The 22,726-nt window shown below is 29.0% G+C and overlaps 1 protein-coding gene across 4 annotated transcripts in view; it reads right to left on the bottom strand.

Moving 5' to 3' along the window:
- Nucleotides 1-267: 267 nt before the first annotated feature.
- Nucleotides 268-22,726, bottom strand: part of LOC136989782 (dystrobrevin beta-like) — a 60,170-nt gene continuing 37,711 nt past the window's right edge. For 2 of the 4 annotated variants that reach the window (XM_067288053.1, XM_067288054.1), the window contains exons 7-17: nucleotides 22,531-22,639; nucleotides 22,273-22,439; nucleotides 22,075-22,202; nucleotides 15,607-15,702; nucleotides 15,432-15,522; nucleotides 14,284-14,366; nucleotides 13,959-14,163; nucleotides 3,730-4,012; nucleotides 3,589-3,639; nucleotides 3,232-3,425; nucleotides 268-3,001 (exon numbers count right to left, since the gene is read on the bottom strand). In XM_067288053.1, coding sequence (XP_067144154.1) covers nucleotides 2,873-3,001; nucleotides 3,232-3,425; nucleotides 3,589-3,639; nucleotides 3,730-4,012; nucleotides 13,959-14,163; nucleotides 14,284-14,366; nucleotides 15,432-15,522; nucleotides 15,607-15,702; nucleotides 22,075-22,202; nucleotides 22,273-22,439; nucleotides 22,531-22,639 — 1,536 coding nt within the window. In that variant the 3' untranslated portion in view covers nucleotides 268-2,872. Of the gene's footprint in view, nucleotides 3,070-3,231; nucleotides 3,426-3,588; nucleotides 3,640-3,729; nucleotides 4,013-13,958; nucleotides 14,164-14,283; nucleotides 14,367-15,431; nucleotides 15,523-15,606; nucleotides 15,703-22,074; nucleotides 22,203-22,272; nucleotides 22,440-22,530; nucleotides 22,640-22,726 lie in introns of all 4 variants that reach the window. The other 2 variants (XM_067288055.1, XM_067288052.1) reach the window with 2 other exon arrangements.

Below are 22,726 nucleotides of genomic sequence, written 5' to 3'. Positions count from 1 at the left end.
ATAAAAATTTTCGTTAGGCTTAAAATCGACGAAAATTCAACACGAAGCGACACGCAACGGAGAAAAATTCAACAGGAAGCGACACGCAACGAAGAAAAATTTGAACATCGGACAGGTTAATATATTTTTTCGTACATAGACCGTAATCGGAACAAATCCCTAATCTGAACAACCCGAGTCCCCAATTGATGCCGATTTTCGACTCTCTACTGTATATTAAAAAAATATATATATTTTCATTTACTTTTAATACTTCAAATTTGAGCAAAATTATTAAATTTTATAGAAAAGCAAGTGGTGTGGCTCGGCATGGCAGTTTCCTAATTTCCAAGCAGTACAAATTATTTTAAGCAATGTAAATAATAAATTTGATGACAATAATTTAAAAGATTATTTTACTTTTAAGTTATCAAAAAGATTTAATAAAGGAAACTTAAAAAGATAAATTATCTCTCTAACTTTTTGATGTTTTCTATTTACATATATAAAGTTAACTGCAAGAAATTTGTTTAAAGTTTATTAAGTTTACACATTAATCAACTAATGTATGAACTTAATTAGAATATTGTTTCAATTAAAAGAAAAAGTATTCATTAAATGGGTGAAAAATAATTTTATTATATAATTCTTTATAAAATTTAAAATCAAATATATTTGATACTCTGTTTTATGTATTTGTCTAATGTAAATTAATACATTGGATTAAAACTGCAATTCTGTTATTGTAAGTTAATTTTTTTTTTAATATTAGAAACTTTTACTAAATTCAACATAAGAAATCATTATTGTCTATTTTATAAAGTTTGAATTTTAACAATGCAGTCAGTTGTCATATTCATGAGGATTATTTTCTGAAAATACACTTATTCAGAGAAATTTTGCCAAACAACTATTAAACATTATTAATATATGTTTATATGTTTGCATTGCCATAGGATATGTTTACTAAATACAATTAACTATTATGGTATTTAATATTTCAACAATGATTGTTTTGCAATGTTAACTGTCATACATTATAAATAAATTTTATATAAGTTATTTTCAATGGTATGTACAACATGCGACAAACACATCAGAATATAAAGATGGAGAAAAACAAAAACTTTTAAGATAGATTTTTGTTTTGTTTAAGATTTAATTCAGTTCAAGAACTGAAAGTAAAGAAAAGAAAACAATTATTCAATTATTTTGAACAATCAGATTAGTTTCATTAACAGATAAATCATAAATGATTCATTTTAGTATTAAAAAAGAAGAGGCTTAGAAATGTTCTGTAACCTTTTATACAAATTTTAAAATGTTTTTAAACTTCTAATGTAACTTCATAGATTGCATTCACACACATTTTCTTTACAGGTTTTTTTTATAACATTTTTATAAGCATTGTATTTATGTTTTTTCATTTCTTTTTAATTAAATATACAGTAAATATCAAAAGTTAATCAAGTCAGTTGTCTTTTGCACCTCTTCCAGCAATTAGTCTGTTCTTGCAAATTATAAAAAAAAACTAGTAAGTTCAAACAAAAATAATCCACTTTTATAGACATAACATTAAAAATTGCTTTTGACTCTGTATTATATTTCTAATCAGTTTTCTACATGTGTGAGTGCAACCTTGCATAATATGATAGTTTCTTTGTACAACATATGTAAATTGCAGTATATAGTTTATGTGCTTTTCATTTAAAAAGTGTTTCGTTAATATCACTGTACTCTTAAAAATTCATGATTTAAAGTCAATAACTGCAATGAAAGTTTTATATAAATTATAAATGAAAGATTTTCATGTAACACGATAGCATTTAACAATATTTTATAACAAACAAATTAAAAACTTGTAAATTTATTTAATGTAAAACATTATTGATGAAATTCCACTTTATTTACAGTAAAATTTCAAAATTTATGTATTAAACATTTCCTGAATACAGAATAGTTTAATACATATGAATTCAAAAAATTTATACTGAAAATAAAGATGACTGATTCAAAACATTTTACATTAAACAGATTTACAAATCTTTTGTATTTTGCAATATTACAAATGACATGGAAACAAAATCCAGAAAAATTTTTAACACATTAGACTGTGCCATATTCTGTTAATCACAATACAAATACAACTATACAAAACATGTAAGAACTGCTCCTTTCATGTTGAGCAATGATTAAAAACTGTTCAATTGAGATAGCATTACATTCTCTTGTACTTAGTTTTTTGTTTTGTTAAACATTGTAACTGGTTTATTTTGTGATAATTTGAATTAAGCACTCACCTTCAAAACCTATTTAAATAATTACATAAAAAAAGTTATAAATGTTTAAAGAAAATACATTAAAAATACTAAAAATTTTTAATTAAGTTACTTAAATAGCCAAGAAATTTTTTAAAGAAAATTCAATCTAGATTTTTTTTGTTGTTGAAAAATTGAAAATTACAAACTTCTTTCATAGATAAAATATGTAAAAAATTAAAATAATAAATATTTTGGTCCCAGAAAAATTAGTTTCAATAAGCTTAAAATAATTTTAAATTCAATTTAATTAATTTTTTTGAAGGTGAGAACAATTTTAAAAATATATTAAACACTGTTAATAACTGTTTTGTAATTGATCCCTTATTTTGGAAACTCTAATACCTGATATGTTACTTTTGATTAAATCAATTAAAAATTTAAATTTGTAATTTTCATTACTTCCTATCATAAAAGGAGATTAACTTTTCAAACCCATCACTATTATAAATGACAAAAGTTGCAATCATGGTCATCTGCAAGTGGGCTCCAAACTATTCTCGAATCTTCAAAATAGTCCCATAACAAATCCGATGCGGCCGAGAAGACTTTGGCTTTGTTTCATGATGACAGTCTTAACGGTTCACCCAGCGTCGCATTGTTTCTTCCCAGTCAGTATTGCCACCTTCTTCGTCATCATCTGTTCGAACGTAGCTTTCGTCGTCCGTTGTCATCGAAGAGTGATGATGAAACATATCGAGATCCTGGAAAAGGGTATAGGGATGGTGATTGCAAAAGGTTAATTGTGTCAACTGGACTTTACTTCATTGACCTATGAAATGAAAAATAAACCATAAAAAGATAAAACTTAAAATAAAACAGTTATCAGCATGCCCTAGTAAGTTGAAATAAAAATAAAAAATATAGAGTCAAATAAAATAAAGTAAGGAAAATCTACTCTGAGGCCATTTTTATTATTTATTTATTTACTTACTCTAGGATCATTATCATATAATTCTTCATCCTCTTCTTCATTTATGTTTTCATTATCTTCAGCTGCCAACATATTTCGAGCATGAATTTCAGCCATGAATTTGCTCTCTTGTGCTCGGTGTCGTTCTTCGCGCCACAGAGTTCCCCCTCCTTCCAGACTTTCTACAGCACTTTCTGTGTCTTCAGTTTCAAAATCTGAGTTTTAATTAAACTTTTTTGATAATTTATATAAACATTTTAATACTTTAAGCAATAATACTTTTATGACATATAATAATATTCTTTCAATAAACAACAACTTTAAATTATTTCCTGTTAAGATATTTTTAGTATATATTTTAAGAATTTAATTTCTGACCTCTACTGCTGCTTAGTACTTTGCTGGTACCTGCTCCTTCCTCATCTGAATCTGTATTTAATGTAATAACATAACATCACTCATTAATATATGCAATACTTAAACATATCCAGATAAACCATCTTACACGAATTCACTCACCTGAATTCAGTTCTCTGACTAAAGATGACATTGCATTGGTTACAGAATCTGCAGCCACTAACAAGTCATTTCTCAAGCTGCGGGTACTTCCTTGTTGGCCAAACGATAGTCTGCCATCATTACCCGTTCCGGTCATACTGTCGGTAGTTGGGGCACAACTTCCAGGAGTCGTCGGGGCACTCTTTGATGAGGACAAAGGGTACGGAGTCGACAGCGGTGGAGATTTAGAAGTTCCTGATCGAGGTGAACTGTTTGGGGTAGATCGAGGTGAAGTTTGATGATTCTGAAAAGAGATTTTAATCACATTTTAACATTCCTAACTAATAAAGTAAACTTATCACATTACTATTTATCCTGATAGTTAACAATATACTAGGATTTTAATATATGTAAAATATTCTATAAATAAGTTGCTATTTTTTAAAAGAAACAAGAAAACAAGCCTAAAGAAAGAAGTACATTTATTTTATTTTTATTTCAGTAATGTATTTATTAAAATCAAAAATATAAATTTTCAAATATAAGATGACCGTAATAAACAAATTTCATACATACTATATTATAAAAAATTTAGCAATTAAGGTCCTGAACTTTGCATTACAATTGGGAACAAGCATTAACACATTTACATATTATTAGTCGTTTAAACAATCTACTCCAAACTTCTTACTACCAAAATTATTATTACTGTTTGTACTAAGCATTACAAAATGTGACCAAATCTAAAAAGTGACAAACTAGAAGTATATTCTCTATGATAAAAATTTCATAAGTTGGAACTTAATTGCAAAATTTTATTATCTTACTCTTGCATAAAATTTAATTATTGTTTCTATTTGAATTTGTAAAAAATTTATAAAGAACTGTCATAATCATAAATTCATAAATAACAATTTATTAATTTAGTTTTATACACTATAAATTTTCTCAATAATTAAAACTTTTGAATTTTTTTCTTTAACAGAGAAAAAAATTTATTTTATATATGATAATTGTACTGTAAATTTCCTACAATTCAAAAACATAATTCTGTATCTTATCATAAGTTATATGATAATTCTGTAAATTTTCTACAAAAGTTAAGTAAAGTTAAGTGATTATCAGTTTGAAATCTACAGAAATCTGAATAATGAAAGTTAACATTAAGAAAGAATTATACACACTGTAATCATATTTTAACAAAACAATTTTAATAAAGAAATATTTTTGTATGTAATTTTTTCTTGTTAATTAAATCAATTACCATTGATTTGAATTGTTAACAGGAAAGAAGAGTCAACACAATTCCAAACCTATATGGTATGTCAGAACATTTGATGAATGTTAGAATATCTCAAATGTAATGATTGCAACAAGTTAGAGCATGCATACAAACATCCATGAACATGTCCAGAAGCACCTCCCAACATGGAATACAGTCTGTTTCAAAATTATAAACACACCCAACATTTTTCAATAACAAGAACATTAACAATTGTAATGTATTTATTATATTAATATATTGTTTACAATATCAATTTAAACATTTTCTGAAATTTTTAGAGCAATCTGACAATTACAAAAAAAAATTATCACAGATTTTCAATTTTTGAAACAATAAAAAATTGAAAATCTGTGATAATAAAAAAACGTATTGTGATGTTTCAATATTTTGTACGTCCACCATTTGATTTAATTAGTTTAAATACTTTATCAGGCATACATTTTACTAGTTTTTGAAGTTGTTGTTGTTTATTTTCCCAACAATCCATGATAGCTAATTTCAATTCATTTACAGTATTGTATTGTCTGTTTTGGCCATAAACAAGATGACTCATAATGCCCCAAACATTCTCTATCAGGTTCATATCAGGGCTCCGTGAAGGCCAATCAATTACATTAATTTTTTTTCAGCAAACCAATTTTTAGTTGACTTTGATGTATGAATGGCAGTATTATCCTGTTGGAATTGCCAGTTTTCTCCCCCAATAAGTAATCCAAAAGTTATTAAATTTTGATACAACAGTTCTTGATACTTTTCTGAATTCATTCTACCTTCTATAAATACAATATCTGTTTTACCTCCCCATCCAAATACTGTCCACACCATCACAGATCCTCCACCTTGCTGTCTACTCATTCTGACTTCTTCATTCTTTCTCAAATCATGCCAGTAGTGACTATAACCATTAAGTCCATCCAAATTCCACTTTTTTTCATCTGAAAAGACTATTTGTTTCCACTCTTTTTTCTATATCATCTTTGTCTTTGGCCCAGTTTAATCTAGCTGTTTTGTACAACTGTGTTAATTTTGGTTGGCAGCCATTTTTGTAAATTTGGCATTTTTATGATTATGCTTACATCTCCATACAGTTGCTGGTGAAACTGCAATTGGCAATGTTGAAGATGCTTCTCTGACAGAAACTTGTTGACCATCAGTATCTGAAAAACTTTTCTTTCATTTCTAGGTGTAAGGAGTTTAGGCTTCCAAATCACTTATTTCTACCATAATTTTCACCAAATTAACACATTTCTCACAGCATGTGTAGATCGATTTACAGCTGACGAAATTTGTCTTAGAGATTGTCCTAATCCTTTTAGTTGGTAAATTTCACATATTTCCAACTCTGTTAGTGTTTTTCCATGAGGCATTGTTTTAAATCACAAAAAAACCATCACGTTTTTAATAATGAGTGATACTCACCTCTGGTGACAACTGATTAATTAAACCAATTATTAATAAAAAAAATTATTATACTAATTTTATGCACCTGTGTTTATACTTTTGAAATGCTCAAAAATTGAAAATCTGTGATAATTTTTTTTGTAATTGTCAGATTGCTCTAAAAATTTCAGAAAATGTTTAAATTGATGTTGTAAACAACATACTAATATAATAAATACATTACTATAGTTAATGTTTTTGTTATTGAAAAATGTTTGGTGTGTTTGTAATTTTAAAACAGACTGTATGTGTAGCTAAAAGTGATATCCACCATAGCCATTCAAGCATAGTCTGTATTAGGGTTTCTCAAACGGGTTCACGGGATCCCAGTTATTTTTTTAACCCGGGAAATATCCCGGGAAATTTTTTTTACCCTGGGAAATCCTGCAAATTTCTTAAAATTTCACTTTTTTCTTATTTTGTGTTAAGGTTGAAGAAATTTTGCAAATAGAAAGTGTAGTTAACTCATAAACTGTCAGAATACATTTGTATTTATTAATTTTAAACCTACTTATTAGTTTTTTTTTTAATTTTTACTTGTTATGGCACGTCACAAATGGTCAATAATCAATACGTAGCTTATTTGTAGCAGGACTCTCAAAATTCTTTACCTGTAATATCTGTAATAATTGTGCTTATGTTGTCTTAATTTTTAACCATGCCCAGTAGCTTCAATAACTGCTTAACGCCAAGTTGTGCAAATTGGGCCAGGATACAAATGAGTACGAAGTCTGCAAGTATAAAGTTTTTCTTCATAACCTGATTATTAAAGACAAATGAACTGCCGAATTATTGGGCAATGATGTTTCTATTAGAGCCGTCGAGGTAGACAAATCAAGAATAGAGAGCAAATAGAGAGCAAAAGAAGTACTACAATCTCAAAAACGAACTAGAAATCTTTCAGGATACAGGTGAAAAACACATATTTGTCTTCTCTTAAATGCATTAAGCACGATTCCAATCACACCAATTAAATCGGTAAAGGCATTCTCGTTAGCAAGACTTTTCATTACTAAAATAAAAATTAGATTGAGTGATCGGAGTACTGTATTGAATATATCTGCTTTTTAAAATCTTATAAAAATTTGCAATATTTTGTATTATATTTTATTTAAAAAACAAAAATTACCTTCTAAGTTAGAAGTTTGATCTAAGTTCTTTTTTTTTTAAACTCAATTCAAAGCATTTTGTTGTTGTTGCATGCAGTTTCCAGCAAACTGTAATAAATTTTTTATATTTGTGAAAATTTCTATGTAATTCAAAGGAAATTTTTAATATATATCTTAGCGTTATTAATATGATTTTGGAGGTTGCAGAACGTATTTAATTACTTTAAAAGACGAAAAATAATTATATCATTTGATTTCATGATAATTTGTATATCTTAAAAATAATTAAATTTGTCCCGGGATTTCCCGGGATCCCAGGAAACAGTTCACTTTTATCCCGGAATCCTGGGACAAGCAAAAGACCGGGAAATGAGAAACCCTAGTCTGTATGACTGGTGACATCAAAGAGAAATGAAACAGCACAATGTAAAGTTCTGCTTCAAATTGGAGAAAAGGAAAAACAGCAACAGAAATGCATGAAACATTGATCAAAGTGTATGGGAATGATGCTATCAGAAAAAAAAATGTGTGTATGACTGGCTTAAATAATAAATAAATATCAAGCAATGGGATCGGTTAGTGTATACGTTAAAAACAATAATCTTTAAAAATTGTAAAATTTTTAAAAATAAACGAGTTTCAAAAAATTAACTCTTTTTTATCCGATTTCGAATGAGCTAAGAACTGAGATGGACACTGAAAATTAACAAATATTCCTTACTTTATTGTTCTTTATCCATACGTTATTATCTGAATTATCCAAATGCATTTCACAAATTTCTTTGCCTCTTCAGTGGATATTACACTTTTTCAACACTGTTACATTTATACTCTATCAAGTTTTCCCAGCATGCATCTACAGATAAACCCGTATTCAGATTGATGGTATTTGCATAACTTTTGATACAATAATGTTCTGCGATGCGTCTTGTTACAATATTATCTATTTTATACAATATTTTAATATTACTTCTATTTATGATACAATTATTATTTTTACAATGTTGATACCATGGGGATTCGGTTCTTTTCAGACGAATTGCCGCCTCATGCTCTTTAACACGTTGTTCAAGTTGTCTTCCTGTTTCACCAACATAGATCTTACTTCTTGGACATGTGCATATTAGTTTGTAGACGACTCCTGCTTTTTTCAAAGGGTCGCTTGAATGTCCTACCCTTTCTCTGTTCACCACATAAATACTTTTGCTTAATCTATTTTTCTGCTCACCCACTAAGTTGACAGAACAATTTTTAAAGTTATTTTTATATCTTTCAAAAAATTTTTTAATATATGGAATTTTTATGTATAGATTATTACTTTTTTCATTTTTTACATTATATCTACTTATGGTATAACTATTGTACCACTTACGTATTACTTGTTGGGGGTAATCGTTAAGCATATATTTTTTAAACAGGTTTTCAGTTTCAAGTTCTATATACTTCTGCAATGTCGTTCTGTTAAAAATTTTTCTTAGTTCCATTAGGAAAACATTTCTTTTTATACCTAAAGAACAGTACGATTTATAGTTGATTACTTTATCATTATTGCAAGTCTTTGTATACTTACGAAATAGTAGTGTTTTTTCTTGTCGTGTGATTGTGACATCTAAATAGTTAATTTCATTATTTTTCTCTTCTTCGTAGGTGAATCTAATATCATTGTTTAAACTGTTTGCATAAGTTTCAATGTTTTTGGCTGTGGTAATATTGGAATCATACAGGATCAATATGTCGTCTACATACCTGGCTTAGAAGGAAATGCCTTGGAACTGGAAAATCTTTTGATCTAATGATGTCATGCATATATCTGCAATCTTCGGGCCTATAACGGACCCCATTGCTATCCCATCTTTTTGTCGATAAAAGTTTGTAGAAACCGAAAAATAGTTGTTTTTAAAAGCGAATTGTATAAATTCTAAAATGTAATTAGGTAAACTATAATTATTTAAACATTCTAAAACAAAGTTCCACTTAATTGATGGGTACATTGATTTTACATCCAGACTCATAAGTCTAAAGGATTCCTTACTTTGGCCATATAACAGATGCGAGATTAGTTGATCTGTATTTTTTATACTGTAGCTAGAATCTGGTATGCACTGTAAATAATTTTTTATATAATGTTCTAAATTATATAATATAGAAAATTTAAAATCCACAAGAGGTCTATAAACATTTCCTACTTTATGAGTTTTAAGTCTGATATTAAGTTGCGGTATACGTATCCTGTTAAAGTCTATTATCTTTTTATAATCTTGGTTTGTAAATTCTTTTTTATGTGTCTTCATTAACTTTATTAATCCTTTTTTAATATCTTCAGTTGGATTATTATGTAGTTGTTCATATTCATCAGTAGATACTATTTCTTTTTTCTTCAATTGTAAATCTGAATTCGTAATAATTATGAGTGCGTGAGATTTATCTGCTTTTATGATGGATAATTGTTTATATTTAAAGTATTTGATTAATCTATTCATTTTACTAGTTATATTAACTGCTTTTTTATCTACTATATATTGGTTGTACGCACCTTTTCCTTTAAACTTTTGAAGATCTTTGCTTAAGTGTATTCTCAACTGTTCTTTGTCTTTTGATTTTCCTGGGATTCGTCGAATAGCGCTCTCTATTTCTGCTACAACTTCAATTGACTTTGAAAAAATGGGGAAATTCATATTATCTCCATACGACAATAGCCGTAAATAATCATTCGAAACATCAACGTTTGTCAAATTTATAATTAATTTATTTAGCCATTCTTCTTTATGTGCTGTTGAAGGGTAATCAAATTTTTGGGTTAATTTTATACTCTTCTTTACTTTATACTGGTCAAAAAATACAGATCAACTAATCTCGCATCTGTTATATGGCCAAAGTAAGGAATCCTTTAGACTTATGAGTCTGGATGTAAAATCAATGTACCCATCAATTAAGTGGAACTTTGTTTTAGAATGTTTAAATAATTATAGTTTACCTAATTACATTTTAGAATTTATACAATTCGCTTTTAAAAACAACTATTTTTCGGTTTCTACAAACTTTTATCGACAAAAAGATGGGATAGCAATGGGGTCCGTTATAGGCCCGAAGATTGCAGATATATGCATGACATCATTAGATCAAAAGATTTTCCAGTTCCAAGGCATTTCCTTCTACGCCAGGTATGTAGACGACATATTGATCCTGTATGATTCCAATATTACCACAGCCAAAAACATTGAAACTTATGCAAACAGTTTAAACAATGATATTAGATTCACCTACGAAGAAGAGAAAAATAATGAAATTAACTATTTAGATGTCACAATCACACGACAAGAAAAAACACTACTATTTCGTAAGTATACAAAGACTTGCAATAATGATAAAGTAATCAACTATAAATCGTACTGTTCTTTAGGTATAAAAAGAAATGTTTTCCTAATGGAACTAAGAAAAATTTTTAACAGAACGACATTGCAGAAGTATATAGAACTTGAAACTGAAAACCTATTTAAAAAATATATGCTTAACGATTACCCCCAACAAGTAATACGTAAGTGGTACAATAGTTATACCATAAGTAGATATAATGTAAAAAATGAAAAAAGTAATAATCTATACATAAAAATTCCATATATTAAAAAATTTTTTGAAAGATATAAAAATAACTTTAAAAATTGTTCTGTCAACTTAGTGGGTGAGCAGAAAAATAGATTAAGCAAAAGTATTTATGTGGTGAACAGAGAAAGGGTAGGACATTCAAGCGACCCTTTGAAAAAAGCAGGAGTCGTCTACAAACTAATATGCACATGTCCAAGAAGTAAGATCTATGTTGGTGAAACAGGAAGACAACTTGAACAACGTGTTAAAGATAAAGAGCATGAGGCAGCAATTCGTCTGAAAAGAACCGAATCCCCATGGTATCAACATTGTAAAAATAATAATTGTATCATAAATAGAAGTAATATTAAAATATTGTATAAAATAGATAATATTGTAACAAGACGCATCGCAGAACATTATTGTATCAAAAGTTATGCAAATACCATCAATCTGAATACGGGTTTATCTGTAGATGCATGCTGGGAAAACTTGATAGAGTATAAATGTAACAGTGTTGAAAAAGTGTAATATCCACTGAAGAGGCAAAGAAATTTGTGAAATGCATTTGGATAATTCAGATAATAACGTATGGATAAAGAACAATAAAGTAAGGAATATTTGTTAATTTTCAGTGTCCATCTCAGTTCTTAGCTCATTCGAAATCGGATAAAAAAGAGTTAATTTTTTAAAACTCGTTTATTTTTAAAAATTTTACAATTTTTAAAGATTATTGTTTTTTTTTTTTTTTGGCTTAAATACTTTCACAACAGTAAGGAATCATTGATAGATAAGCTGCATTCAGATTGGCCATTGACAAGCAAAACACCCAACATGATCAAGCAGATGCAAAGCCTGCAAGAAACAGATCAGTGATTGACTGTGCAATTGATAGAAGTGGGCATAAGCAATGACACAGTGCAAGTCATCATTCATGAAGATTTGAATAGTCCAAAGTTTTTTTCACAATTTGTGCTGCACCTCATGACAGATGAGCAAAAAGCAAGATGTTTTGAAATTTGTGATGATTTCATTGCCATCATTGTCATGTGTGACCAGGACCAAAATTAGGCTAGTTTCCCGAAACTGGTGTGGGTATTACAGTAGCCATACTTGGACCAGTGCAATGGAGAGTTATGATATATTTTTCAAACATGTAACTCATGAGTGCAGACCTTGTTAACTTAGATGACTTGCAAGCCAATATTTCACTTGGATCATGTTATCACCATGGTTAGATTTCTACAGAGGTGGATTCAGACATTTTTAGCTTCATTTCTCTCCATAGACCTCACTGGCATGAGTGACTGACCTACCAGGAGCAGATGTTCCAGCCAACATAGCTCTATGGTTCATCAGAACTACTGAGCTCTCACACCTCAGCAAGGTAGTGACTGGCAAGAGGGTTGTTGTTATTATTATTAAACATCATATAATAGTTTTTTTTTTGAATTTCAGTCAGCTGAACTTATAAATTATTATTTTTTTCATTTTCCATCCTTTGAGCACTAATAATATAGCCTTTTTAAGACCCATAATGCAGCAGCTGGGTGGTGAGCAGCCTGGTCCCTTATCACCTAGTTGCAGAAGAATCCCAGATGTGGTGTCTTAAGTATGATCCATTCCTAGGATTTCTCAACCACCTGAATTCAATCCTGGTTCCCACAAAATAGTAGGCAATGCCTTAACTGCCTCAGCAATCAATCCATTTGCAGTGTATGGTATTGGCAAGGCTAATAATTTGTAAAAATATTAGTCTTGTTTGTTAACTTGTTATGTTTGACAGAAAATTTGGTAGCTATCAAAATTAAGTAAGGAATTTATTACAGAACACTAAACATAAAAAGCATAAATAAAATAAATATAAACTTATTCAATAATATTTTGTAAAACCACATTATTTTTTCATAAGTAATCTAAAAAGCATTTTTGACAATTTTATTTTATTAATTACAGGTCTGGTAATATTCTCAATTCTACATCATTTCAAATAATGAAAAACAAAAGTAATAAACAAGAAATTTTATTGACTTATTCTGAAACCATGTCTTCTAATTATTCTTTACTTCACAACTAGGTGCATAGGTAGGCATTGGGCATAAAGAGTGATGTTAAAGATACCCAGTGTATACATATGCACCTAGTTGTGAAGTAAAGAAGAAATTTTATGTCTAGATCATTTATTAGAACAATAACAAATATTACTTATTATACACAACTATAACATTCAACAAACAACTAAACAATAACAAAATTACAGAAGCAATACTATTTAATATATTTTATTTTAACTAAATGAAAATTAATTTTAATTATGATAAAATAAAAGATATTTTAGCTTTTATAATATTAAATCATTAAGCTTTGATAATTCTAAAATTTTAATAATCAGTTCAAAAAATAAACAGTTAAAAAATGAATAGAGAAGGATGACCAAAATAAAATGCACTCTTATTTCTTGATTAATTATTGACAAATATTAATCAAGAATTACAAAATCTGATCTTGAATAAACCTGGGTCTACAAGAATTAAAGTAAAATAAAAACAAAAAATTATAATATGAAAACTACTATGTTTTTCTTTAGTAATGGTTGGTTCCCTTGTGGCAATTTAATCCGATATATCGACATGTGTTTAATATGTTTTTTAATGCAGTCGTAAAAATTTTATGGAATATGAAATGTAACTTATATGTTCTCTGAATTTAATTTTCTGTAATTACAATATTTTAATTTTGCACTCATCATATGTAATAATAATATTTTGAACAAGTTAATTTTGAATCAATTGAATATTACAATATGAAATCAATAATTCACAACTGAGAAATACCTTTAGTAATTTCATGAGAGCTTCAAGTTGCACCATTAATTCTCTTCTACTTTCTTGAAGACTTGACAGATGAGATTCTAATTCATCTTTCCTTTGCCTTAAAGCTCTCAACTCTGCCAACAACGTTGGATTCTGTTCTGATCTCATCACCGCATCTTCCTGTTCCTGTTGTTTTCTTAATCTAATAATTTCTCTCATAATCTCTCTTCATAAATTTGTATAAAAAAAAAGTAAAAAAATAAATTCTTTTACATGATTTACATTTCAAACTGTAAGTTACTGTAATATTTCAATCATTAATTTTTAAATTAATTCATTACCATACCTATTTTTGACTTCTAATTGAGCAATTAAATCTCTCTGTCTTCCACTATCCACAGTTAAATTTATGTCTGAAGGACTTCTAACCTAAAAAATATTTAATAATAATAATTTATCAAATTTGTTATTAGTAGTAAATATATGAAATTAATTAATATAATTAATAAATTTTCAAATTATCACATTTTAATGTATATACAATAAATTAACATTATTCTAACTATAAAATTTGTAGTTTGTAAATGTTATTTTTTTAATGTTTTCAACTTCTTTCTAATTAATTAATTAATTAGTTTTATAATTTTTTCTTCTTAATTTTCATCAGTAAGATAGCCACATAGTAAAATAACCTTTACCATCACAAAAAAATTTGAGTTTTCCCATCCTAGAATAATAAGATTTCATAAATATTGAATAGTTTGGATCAGAAAATTCTCCATTTCTCACATCAAGCTTGATAATTTCATTGCAAAACATGCTATTATGGATAAAACTGAGCTGATAGCCAATAGTGTGTTGTATGCATCACATCAAAAAGTCATTCTAATACTCAGGTATTCTTCAATACTCACTCTTAAAATCTTAGAAGAGGGCAATATAGATCAATCACAATAATAGCCAATTAATAAAGCAGAAAAATTTGTTGAATGTTAATACACTAATTGTAATTCTATATATTTTATTTTTCAAAAAATAAAACTTATCTTCTAACAAGATAAACAAACATTTTCAAAAGAATGTATTTCATAATAAATTTATTGATTGAAAAAGAGCTGTTGACTGTTCACAAAATAACTTTTTACTTTAATCTCATGGAGAAATACATGCTATAAATGCATTTTCATTTAATACAACAATTTTATAAACAACATAGATATTTCTGAAATTTAATAATGCATTCTTAAAATTAAAATGATAATAATTAACAAAACATTATTTAAATTTATTTTGTTCATTAATCATTAGGTGAGCACTCTTGCATTACTGTTAGAAAGTTATATGTAAAATAATCTAATGATGAAAGATTTATATCTTTCTCTGTATTGATCCTTCCAATTTTGTCCAAGCAACATTACTGAATATTTTTCTGTTAATTTATATTAAAATATTAGAAGAGAAAACTAATGTAAATAAATACATAACATAACATACATTATTATGGGAATCTGCAAGTCGGGCTGCATATCTTGCAATAAGCCTATGTTCATCATCTCCACGAAATGAATCTAAACTACGAAATGGACTGAAAAAATTATAAATATAAATAAAAATTAATTCGTAAAAATTAAAATATTTTTCAAAGTAATAAAATTTATTAATAAAATACCTTTTTGTTGATGATCTACTATCTAAAGATGATAAATCAAAAGAAAGATTGCCAGTATCTGGAAATCCATTGTGACTAGGTATAGGAGATGGTGGCCTTTGGAGAAAATTTTTATTTTGTTATAAATTTATCATAGCATTCATATCCAAAACACAGAACTTAATAAAAATATTAAATTTAAATTTAATATTTATACTGCATTAAATTAAAAAATAGCAATTCATTAACAAAATTTGAAATTATAAAATTTATGTGAGGTGTTAAGTTCAGTCAGATTTTAGTTTTCTTAATTCAATTTAAAAAGGACAATTTAACTTTTCTCAAAATATATCTTTTTTATTTTTGAATACCTCACTACAAAAGATTAGACAATAATAATCATAATACTATAGGGAAACAGTTCTGGAAAAAATAACAAGTACGACAAAATGAGGAATTCTCTTTTCTAAAATTTTGGTTCCTTTATTTGAATATGTTTAATAATTCAGGTTTTATATAGATCAGTTTTGATTTGGTACAAAATCTTTCCACTGGAAAATATATTAACATTAATTAATTTTTTAAGACTGAATTGCATATTTTAGTTTAAATAAAAAGGACATATTTGTGAAACTCATAATTCAATTAAAAAGAGCCAGTTATGCTGTTGTTTATTCTAAGTTTAGCACTAACAATTAAAATATGCAGTGTTTCTGATATTTAGTCCAAATTTTGTTACCTGGCAATATTACTACTCTGGTGAAATTCCAGAAACTGACAAAACAAAATGGCAATAAATGATACAAGTTATCATGATAATGTTTGGCAGTTCTTGTGTTGTTAATTAGAATGGCAAATATTGCTGTGTGTTATTTTCTGTAATGACATCTAAATGTCTTAACAGAATGGATCAGGTTCAGACCTCTGGTAAATATGGTTGTCTTGACAAATCATGGAAACATATTTGCAATGAAAGAGCACAACTCTAATTTGTTAGTTAATAATTATAAATCAACTATTCAGTACTAGACATAAAATATTTTTTGAAAACTACATTTAATTATTTGATTTTTTAAAAATTTTGTAAGAAAACATATATTCTGAAAAAATATAAAAATAATATATTATGATAAAAAAATTTTTGATAAAATATATTTATTTTTTAAATCAAGTCAAAATTTGCATATTTATACAATGACATCCATTTCTTCATAATATGTAGTATACTAAACTGTTGAAGGAAAATTACAAATTTTTTGAGAATTTTACTAATTATACACAGTAATTTGTTATTATTTCATTATACAATTATTATACTGATTTCTTTTTTAGTTTACACCTGTCTCTACTAATCAAATGATTGTCAAAACATGATGAGAAGGCTGCTGAAAATTTACTGCAAAATTTATTCTGTTGTAAAGTATAAAATTCTATTGTAATTATGAATTTTAATATTCAATGTGCTTATAATACATTAGATTTTGAAGTTCTTCACTTACAACAACATACAGAAGTTATAGAGCAAATAATTTTATATTCATATATTTCTTTTAGCATCAATACACATTTTTCTCTGAATAAACAAAGTTCTTTGAGTATAATCTTTTCAATCCCACTAGGTACGATTTAAATATAATTTGTAAAAGTTAATAAGAAAGCAAATAAAAATTTATTTACATTGAATAATTTCCAGATATTTGTAAATATAAATTTAGTTCAAGTTTAATTCTCTTGCATGAAGTGGTTTAATGTTGAAAAACCTTGCTTTCTCATAGCACATATTTGAAAAAGCACCTGAGTCTAGACCAGTAGTTCTTAGCCTTTTTGAAGTCATGGAACACTTTTGAGTACAAGAAAAATTGTGACTGTCCCAGCATAAACTATTGTATAAATGTCTGAGTGTAGAAATTAAATGGATGTAGTGTGGTCGTGAGTGAGTGTTTACATAATTTAGTGTTTGTCCTTCTTCCTACCTTTGACTTGTTGATTTTTGGTATTTGTGGTCTTTGTGTGGGATCTGTACCTATATATTTTGTGAGTGTTTCCTGAAATATAAGTGAGTGAGAGCATATTAACTAAATCTACATCTGTGTTATCAGTGGTGGATGAGGAAGTGTCTGTAGTATCACTAGTGGTAGCTGTGTGTGTGCTATTATCAGTGCTTGTTGATGGATTATCCTGACAAGTTACCTGATCTTCATTAATGTTGATATATTTGATCAGCAACCTGTTGTTTGATAAGTGTTGTTTGTGGAATAAGGTTGTTGTGTATAATTATTCTTTTTTGATCAACAACCCTTTGTTTGGTGACAGTGAGGTGACGATATTGTTGTGTGAATCTATGGTGTAGTTGTTGTCTGTATGCTGTCATGTTTGTTTCGAGTCTTGTGATGGTGTAGTAAGTATAGATGATAAACTCGTTCATTTCTATTGTCCATTTCTTCCATTGGTGTGGTTTTCCAGCCTTTGTGGTCTGTGGATGCATTGCCATATAAACACCAAGGCTAGGTTGGTTCCTCACATCTGTTAAGAACATTGCAGTAGCCATGCTTGAACTGGTGCTGCTTTTGCCACCAGTAACCAAGAGAGACTGTGGCCTATTTTTCAAACTTGAGCCTCTGCCTAACCCACGCACGTGGACCTTGTTAACCCAGGTGATGTCCAAGCTAGTATCAAACTTAGATCTGGTTACTACCATGATAAATATCTCCTCAGAATGTGGGTGTGGTCACTCTTAGCTTCATTTCTCCCCATAGACCTTACTAGCATGGGTGTCCCTACCAGGAGCTTGTGCTCCAACCTGCATTGCTCTATGGATCAGTAAAATTACTGGGCTCTCCCACCATGACCAGATGGTTTCCCATATTCTACATAATTTCCATTTTGTTCAAACATCTGTCATACCACACTCAACAATTTTTTGAATTCCGACTTCAAAGAAATCTGCTGCCTGCAAGAAGTCAAATCCACGACTGCAGTTTTCACTTCTTCATCGTTGTTGAACCATTGAACCACCAAGGAACTTCTTTAAGTACTGAAACAAATGAAAATCACTGGGTGCAAAGTCTGGACTGTAAGGTGAATGATCTAGTTGTTCACATCCAAAAGAACTGATTATATCGTGTGTTTGTGCAGAAACATGTGGCCTTGCCTTGTCGTAGAGCAACATCACACTGGAAGACAGTAGGCCATGCCGCTTGTTTTGTATTGCACACCGGAGTTTTCTCAAGGTCACACAATATGCATCAGAATTGACTGTTGTGCCTCTCAGCATAAAATCCACTAACAAAATCTCTTTCCTGTCCCAAAAGACAGTTGCCATGATCTTTTGTGCTGAAATTGTCTGTTTGGCTTTCACTTTGGTTGGCGATGATGTGTGTTGCCATTCTATTGATTGTTGCTTGGACTCAAGAGTTACATGTCTCCCCAAAACACAAAACACCCAAGTCTCATCTCTTGTAAAGATGTGGTCCAACAATTCATCTCCTTCCTGATTGTATCAAATCAACAATGAGCACTGCCCAATCGTTTTGTTTTGTGATTGCAAGAAAGCAGTCTTGGAATCCATCGAGAACACAATTTTCGATAATTCAGTTTCTCCAAAACAATGGTATACAAAACTGGCCTTGAAACCTGTAGAAATTCAATTGATAACATTGAAATCGTGAATCGTCGGTCCTCTCAAATTTTGTTATCCACATCACAAACCAAATCTTCAGAACTCAGAGAAGGTTGGTCAGAGCATGGCTCATCATGCACATTAACCCACCTATCCTTGAACATTCTCACCCACTTTCGAACTTTACTGTCACTCATAGCATTATCACCCTAAACTTCACAAATCTGATGGTGAATTTCTGCTGCTGTCAAGTTTCTTGTACTCAAGAATCGAATAACAGATCATACCTCACAGGATAAGTGACTCAATTTTCTTAAACATTATAAACTTCTACAGCTCAGCACACAGACAGCTGATACAGCTGCAAGTGGCATCTAAATGCACTCAAATCATGCTTGAAGCAGACGCATGTGAACTGCTGCAATCATGCGTCATTCTCACTCTCATTCACAAACTGATCTTATTTAAAAAATAACCCTTGTATATGTATATGTGTATATATATATATATATATATATATATATATGTATTTATTTTATTTATTTTCTTTTCTCTAACAATAATTTATTTAATGCTAATAACCTTAATTTCAACATTTGATCTTTAAAACTATAAAAAAAAAATTTTGTAAGTAACTAATTTAATTGTGAAGATTGCATCGGAATTTCGATTATTTACTAAAATTGCTATGTCAGGGAATTTCGGAAGTTCAATCAGACTGAGAACACGTGTCGGGCAGTAATCTCGACTGAAGTGAAGCATTTGTGCTAAAACAAATGTGACACGGTGATGGACGGCAAAAGGGAATGTCCACCAAGTGAGAGAGGGGCTTTGTCAGGGTGCTTGTATATAAGAGTCAGGATGTACACAATCAAGAAAAGGGAGGAGAGACTTATGGTCAAAGACACCTGTTAGATCATGTGAGCTCGGAACTGTCTTGAAAGGGGGGTAGGCAGACACAGAACATCTGGTTGATCAGTCTAGTCAGATGTCCAAGAGAGGGGGGGCAAAAGGTATAAATTATGAGCATAGTTGTCAACGTTTGGGCACCATCCCCAGCCAGACTTAGTTTTCATCTTGCTTAGAAACAAAAGAATGACCAATTGGGAAAAAGGGATCAAGAGAAGAAGATTCAAGGGAAAATCGTATAAAAACTCCCAAACCAAGGTCGAGAGTCAGAGAAGACGGAGCTTTCCACCTGCAAGTGTTCGTCAAATCATCTGTCAGCCACCCACTCCCTACACTGACGTTCCCCACCGATTCTACAGACTCTTCTTTTTCATTGCCCTGGAGCTTCATCATCCCGCATCCGACCGCTGTCATCCGGAGCTCCTCACCCAGTAGATGATCTAGATCGCACCGTGTATTGTTCTTTTGTAAGTTCACTTTAATGTTAAAATAAATAGTTATTGTAAGACATTTGTCATCTTTGCCTCTGCCACCACCACCCACATACGATCAGTCCCTAGGCTTTTCCTGACGCACAATGAACTTATTGCCCCTAAATGTCGACAACTTATAATTATTCTTAGTTATATTCCATGTATAAATTTTAAAAAATACCAAATTTATGAAATTTTATAAAAGATCATAACATTAACAAAATGTTAGAAATAAATAATAACAGAGGTTTGTGATAAACACTGTAAAATTGATATATCTCCAAAAAGATAAATAAATAACATAATTTAGTTTTTATTACATAGTAATTATATAATTTATCATATATGATTAAAATTAATTTTTAAAAATCAAAATCAATGCTAATCAAAACAATATACAGAATAAGAGCAATTCTATTAGGTTGGTTTTGTGCTGCATGACCTCCTGTCACAGCACTATTAAACAGTGAAGTGCCATCTCCCACTCAGAAAAGTCCCATTTGTTTGGCTGCCACAACTCATGATATAATGAAATGGCTTGAAATGGCTCTGTACAGTTTAGCAGTGCTGCTGCAGGAGGGTGCACAGCAGAAAGTAGTTACTGGGTCAGAGCAGAGGGGCAAAATAATCCTTTGATCTGTAAATGTTAATATGCAGAAAACAAAAATTTTATATCAGCAGATGAAAAAGAAACAAGAAAGAAAGAAATTTAAAAATTCATGTTTCTTATCAAATGTTTATTTAGAGATTTCATAAGATTTTCATATTTTACTGAATGAAATTCATCTGTTTTGTTCACTAAATCATTTCAAAATTTGTGGAACTTGAAGCTACAGTTGTCAAAATGTTCTGAAAATTTAAAAAATGACTTAATTGTTAGAGCACAAAACAGATGAATTTCATTTGGTACAAATGTGAAATTCTTATTAATGCATGTTCTAAATAAATATTAGACAATATTCTAATATTTTATCATCTTTAGTTTAAATGTTCTGAAAATTAATCTGAAATTCAAACTTCAAAGTTTTTATCTACATGTTCACTACTTTATGTTAGTAAACATTGTTGTGAATACCAAATGATACTGAAGGAGAATTAAAATTGAATGTCAAATAAAACTTGAAAAGACAAGAATACACAATAAAAAACCAACTGATGAAGTGTAGTAATAGATCCAAATTGTACATAGTTAAATAGATTTCTTAGTGAACTTTCCAACTAAAAAACTGTGGTCTGATAAGTCCTTTTAAATAATAGCAAATTCAAAAGTAGCTATTAATATTAATATCAAATGTTTATTTAACTGATTTAGGTCATGCCATTTTTCAATACAGTATTATCAATATTTCAATTGCTCATATATGCACACACAATAATCACTGAAATGCAGTTTTAGCTAGAAATTAATCCACATTTGTTGTTTATAATCCTTTAATATATTATTATTATTATTGTGAATAAAATTTTACATCTATAACATTTACTTACACTATATGAGATAAATTTAAAGTATTTTCAGGTTCTTCTGGAAATCTTGGAATAGAATTTGTTTGCTTTTCTGGAACACATTTAAATGATTTTCGAATTGAATGTCCTATTTGTTTTCTAGGAGATTTCTGAAAAACAAAGAATATTTTATATAATCTAAACTTTTTAATTTAAAAAATTTACATAATGTATGTTTACATAATGAGTATATTCTTTCATCTCATGCTGATTTGTATGATTTCCAGAGACTCTTCCTCTCCAAAAACAATCTTGGCATAATTGATAATTATAACAACGTTGACATTTATATCGAAAACCTAAAAATGCTTCACGATTGCAACCATCACATTGAACAGGATGTAGAACTGAAAATGTAATTAAATTTGTTTGTAACTTCATATAAGTAAAACTAATTATATTAAAATATTTATGAATTTTGATTTATGAACATATTACCATTCTCTACATTTCCCATTCTATGAAATAATGGAAACCATACAAGGCACTGTGGGGCTGGATCTGACATTAAGGTATCCAAAAAATCATTTACATTAATTTTTGCTTGCTAAAAAAGGGGAAAAACATTTAATTTAATTAACAAATACAACAATTCATATAATAAGTATTTTTAAAACATTAACAAATTTTTATT

Source organism: Centruroides vittatus, unplaced genomic scaffold, assembly GCF_030686945.1.
Source record: "Centruroides vittatus isolate TY-2023 unplaced genomic scaffold, ASM3068694v2 scaffold_769, whole genome shotgun sequence".
NCBI classification, from domain to species: domain Eukaryota; kingdom Metazoa; phylum Arthropoda; class Arachnida; order Scorpiones; family Buthidae; genus Centruroides; species Centruroides vittatus.
This window is presented reverse-complemented; position numbering and strand designations above follow the sequence as displayed.